Below are 4,433 nucleotides of genomic sequence, written 5' to 3' on the forward strand. Positions count from 1 at the left end.
TATGTGATAACTGAGAGGGGGTTAGTGGTGGTGGTGGGAGGCGGCGGCGGCGGTGGTGGTCGGCATGGTCGGCAGGTTCGGCACCAGTGGTTTCTGAACCGCCAAAATGATACTACTGTTGTACATCGAAAACATGGGTCGACACAACAGTAGGATCTCACCGGGACGCATTTCTAAAAGGTCTATCGACAGGTGCTGTTAATCCCTCGGGTAAGGGCAAACGTCTCATTGTACTCCATATCGTCTCAGAAGATGGTTTTCTCTCGGAGGTTTATTGTGTTTCGAATCAAAAAAAAACACAAGTGATTACCATAACGAAATGAATGGGGACACATTTCGTGAGTGGATGGAGGGCATTCTACCTCTATTAAAACCCAATTCCGTAATTGTTATGGACAATGCGTCCTACCATTCCGTCATAATCGACAAAGCCCCATCATCCCATACCCTAAAGGCGGATATTATCAAATGGTTGGAAGATAAAGGAGAAGTGATAAATCACTCAATGGTTATCACTCATCTTCTACTTAGGGTCAAACGTTTGAAGCCACTACATAAAAAAGTATGTTATTGATGAACTGGTAAAAGCCAATAATCATACTATATTACGACTCCCGCCATACCACTGTGAGCTTAACCCCATAGAGCTGGCTTGGTCATCAGTAAAGAACCACGTCCGGATGAATAACACAACATACAAGCTTCCTGATGTAAAAAAATTACTGATAGAGGGCATAAAACGAGTCGACGCAGAAATGTGGCAAAATTTTATAAGCCACACTAACAAATTAGAAAAACAATTTTATGAAGTCGACAATATTATAGACGAGGTCTTGTCCGCGGAGAAATCGGATAATTTATTGATGACTTTAACTGGAGACACATCATCTGAAACGGATTCAGATAGTGATTAATAATGACATAAATTTTTGTAAATATGACCTTAATTTTTGTAAAGATCTGTTTAAATATATGAGTAATTTTTGTAAATATGAAATTTGTATTCATTTTTTTGTTTTAATTTCCTATTAAATTGCATTTATTGATACTTATTTGGTTTTAATAATAATTGTACACAACGTAGGAATTGTGTATGGTGCAGAACAATAAGGTAAAAATAAGGTACAAGAAACATTAAAGAAAAAAAACTATAAGTTATAAGTTTTTTGTTATAACTTAACATTATAGGTAATAATTATTACGGTCGTGTAATTATGATCGTCTGTATACACGGCGGCGGCTTTCGATAACGACAGGTGACGGCAGCAGTCGACAATTAACGACCAATCACAAACCACCTGAATCTCGCCGGGGGATCGGACGACTGCCGGTGGCTCATCGTAATGCGCAAAAGTGGACAAGGTTATTCTGATGCGGCCAAGATTAGGTTACTCGAGCCCCGTACGCCCGTTCTACTGCTGGGAGTCCCGGAATGGGCGGACGCGGAGAGCGTAATTGCCGGCGTCATGCAAGCGTGAGTCATCGGAGTCACCTCCGAGAACGTGACTTTCCGCAAGAACTCCGGGGGTAGAGGGGAGTTTGTTGCGAGCCTCCACTTACCGCTCAGGGACGCCATCACGCTGGCCAAGAAGAAGGCGGTTACCGTGGAGTGGACCAGGTGCAGGGTCAAGCTGTTGGCTAACAACCAACCGACCTGCTTCCGCTGCCAAGCAAAGGGACACCTAGCTGCCGAGTGCCGGGACGAGGCCAAGCCCCGCCGCTGCCACAGGTGTAGCAAGGAAGATCACCTGGTGAAGGACTGCGCCCTTCAGAAGCAGACGAAGCAGCAGCAGCCGCAGCCCTCAACTTCAAGCATTCCTGCGACGGAAGTGGAGGTCGGAGTGTTGGTAATACCTATGGGATTACTACAAATGTTTCTGCAAGCTTTAGGCCAAGTATGATAGACATGAAGACGAGAATGGTTTCACTAAACACACCTGAATGCAGTAATTTATTAACATATCATCGTCATACTTTAATTCTAAGCTTTAGAAGAAAAAAAAATGTAAAGATAGTGCAAATTGCCTAATAGATGGACTACATTTTTTCGGCACCTTTTTCCTCAAATTTTTATTTTTTATTTTTATTTAGTAATTAAATCAGTATGTTTACCGAATGATTCCAAAAGAATATTATTATCCTTTTCAGTTAAAAGATTATTATTTTTCAGTTTACAAATAATTTCAGACAAAGAGGCAATTTGTTTATTTTTACTTCGAACAATTTGTTGTATGCCTCTAATTTTTTTGTTTTTCATCTGCATTTGATTTGATAGAGTACGAATTCCATATTTTAGATATGCACGTCTTGGTGTGTCATTAGGAGATATATAAGAAGCAACAAAAAAAGAAGATTTGAATTTTGTCTAAAAAAATCATAAATAATAATGTAAATGCTGAATATCAATGTGAATAGTAAATTACTATACAAAAGTTATAGAATAAGTTATTACTTATTTTAACTGTAGGCGTACACAGACTTAAGATTTCTTATCCTGATGATGTACAATCCATAGTTTGATCCAAGTTCGCCAATGGTACAGTTCCTTCAGGTAGCTCACTAATATTAGGCATCTAAGAAATAAAAACACATATTTACATTAATAATGAATATAGAAAAAGAAATTATTATGTATTCCTTACTTTAACAGTAGGTATACATAGACTTAAGGTTTTTGATCCTGATGATGTACAATCCATAGTTTGATCCAAATTTGCCAATGGTACAATCCTTTCAGGTAGCTCATTAATATTAGGCTTCTAAGAAATAAATGCATATACTCACATTAATAATGAATATAGAAAAGGCAATTACTATGTTATTCCTTACTTTAACAGTAAGTGCACATAGACTTAAGATTTTTGATGTACCAGCTGCTAAATCAAGATTAATTGTTGGTGCAAAACTTTGAGAAGGGTCATAACACTCATAACTATAAGATGTCTAATAAACAATACTTTTATTATATACCTACATGTTTAACTTGTACATTAAATTAAATTACTCGAACTAAAATCTTTTCCATATTAAGTTTAAAGATACTGCTGCTATGTTCTACTATGGGTAGTTTTTATTTTAATTCGGTATACTCAGTCTTTGCCTATAATTTCAATACATGAAACTTATACATCACATATTATAACTATTTTTTAATATATTAATAAAAAGTATTTAAATTTTACCAATTTTACTCTTGATATTTTTATTGTTGGTAAAGAATGTTTTTGTAGAATTCTGAGTTTATTCTGTACAATAAATGACTTGAGTACAAAATGAATACAACAAATAAGACTACTCTTATTGATTTTGTCCACTGCTAAATCATTACTTAGTTTAAAATCATGTTACTTCTGCAGAAAGCATTTATTAGAAGGAAATCTGGAACATTAAATATGGTCAATATTATAAACTGTAGTATTATAAAATTATTAATTCTAATATTGCTTCATAATACAACTTACCTGTGAAAACTGATGTTTTCAAATTTGGTCTCGCAGTTCTTTTTCTGCCACAAATAAAACAGCTAGGCATTTTTCAACAATATTTTAAATTAAAAAAACTCAGATAAAAATATAATATATATATATATATATATATTAATTTGTATATTTCTAAGTGCTGTATGACCTAAATAAAATAATATGATAAAATAAATAGTTATGTTCCAATTTATGCTTTGTAAATTAAAATATTAGTGTATGTGTGTTGTTATGATACATTTAATGATTAAATTGAGATAAGGTACTTGGAGGAAGGGAATGTTGGCGTAGCCCACCACGGGTTAGTGCGAGCTATGTAATTTCAGCATCCCCAATATTTGGACTTTAGTTGCGCCTATGCAAATGCCCCCTTCGCCCCCCTCAAATACACCCTTGCACTAATCACTATCATGACAAGTACTTCCATAAAACGATAGTTATTATTACGAACTATAACTTGTAGTCCGTAGTTATCTTATATGTTATACAATCTTCGGGTTAAAGGTCACAACAGACAAAATGTATAATATTAGATATGATTAATATGATAAATACGATAGCAAATAACTAATGGTTTAGATTTCAAATTACGTTTATAATATTGTGGCGGCAAAATTATTTATAGCGTGTTTGTATTGTTTTCATTGTAGTTCTCCCGATAGCGAAAACTATTTTCGGATTTTTAGAAATACGGCCGACCGGGCAGCGATCGACTGAACGTATTGGCATTCAGCAGTGTTGCCAGATTTAAGAATTTTCATTTTTCAAGGAATTCCGAAGATTTCTGGTTTGTCGATTAAAAATACGTAGGTTTTATAAAAAAATTATTTTTATGAAAAAAAAAATATAAATTTTTACATTAGTATTTTAGGTGACGGTATATCGATACATTGATATTTGTCCTCGATAATAAAATATTTAGACTATTAGCTGTGTATTTATAGACCATGGAAC

At 34.8% G+C, this 4,433-nt stretch overlaps 2 protein-coding genes across 2 annotated transcripts; one reads left to right on the forward strand and one right to left on the reverse strand.

Moving 5' to 3' along the window:
• The first annotated feature begins 319 nt into the window (after positions 1 to 319).
• LOC112680230 lies at positions 320 to 914 on the forward strand. Its single transcript, XM_025550268.1, has 2 exons — positions 320 to 562; positions 633 to 914. Exons 1-2 carry the CDS (start codon positions 320 to 322, stop codon positions 912 to 914), a joined length of 525 nt encoding a protein of 174 aa, XP_025406053.1.
• Positions 915 to 2,236: 1,322 nt separating this feature from the next.
• On the reverse strand, positions 2,237 to 3,536 carry LOC112680231. The gene is made up of 7 exons (XM_025550269.1): positions 3,462 to 3,536; positions 3,183 to 3,378; positions 3,005 to 3,100; positions 2,830 to 2,943; positions 2,643 to 2,759; positions 2,453 to 2,573; positions 2,237 to 2,365 (listed from the first exon to the last, which is right to left on the reverse strand). Exons 3-6 carry the CDS (start codon positions 3,023 to 3,025, stop codon positions 2,490 to 2,492), a joined length of 336 nt encoding a protein of 111 aa, XP_025406054.1. The 5' UTR covers positions 3,026 to 3,100; positions 3,183 to 3,378; positions 3,462 to 3,536; the 3' UTR covers positions 2,237 to 2,365; positions 2,453 to 2,489.
• Positions 3,537 to 4,433: the final 897 nt, after the last annotated feature.

The sequence above is a fragment of the Sipha flava genome, unplaced genomic scaffold (assembly GCF_003268045.1).
Source record: "Sipha flava isolate LNK unplaced genomic scaffold, YSA_version1 17553_pilon_pilon, whole genome shotgun sequence".
Lineage (NCBI taxonomy): Eukaryota > Metazoa > Arthropoda > Insecta > Hemiptera > Aphididae > Sipha > Sipha flava.

Excerpts from the sequence above, each read along its gene's own strand:
- LOC112680230 (XM_025550268.1), top strand. The coding sequence starts at position 320 with ATGAATGGGGACACATTTCGTGAGTGGATGGAGGGCATTCTACCTCTA. Across the intron at positions 563-632 it reads TGAAGCCACTACATAAAAAA|CTTAACCCCATAGAGCTGGC; the intron begins GTATGTTATTGA and ends TACCACTGTGAG.
- LOC112680231 (XM_025550269.1), bottom strand. The coding sequence starts at position 3,025 with ATGGAAAAGATTTTAGTTCGA. Across the intron at positions 2,760-2,829 it reads TATGTGCACTTACTGTTAAA|AAGCCTAATATTAATGAGCT; the intron begins GTAAGGAATAAC and ends TTTATTTCTTAG. Across the intron at positions 2,574-2,642 it reads TATGTATACCTACTGTTAAA|ATGCCTAATATTAGTGAGCT; the intron begins GTAAGGAATACA and ends TTTATTTCTTAG.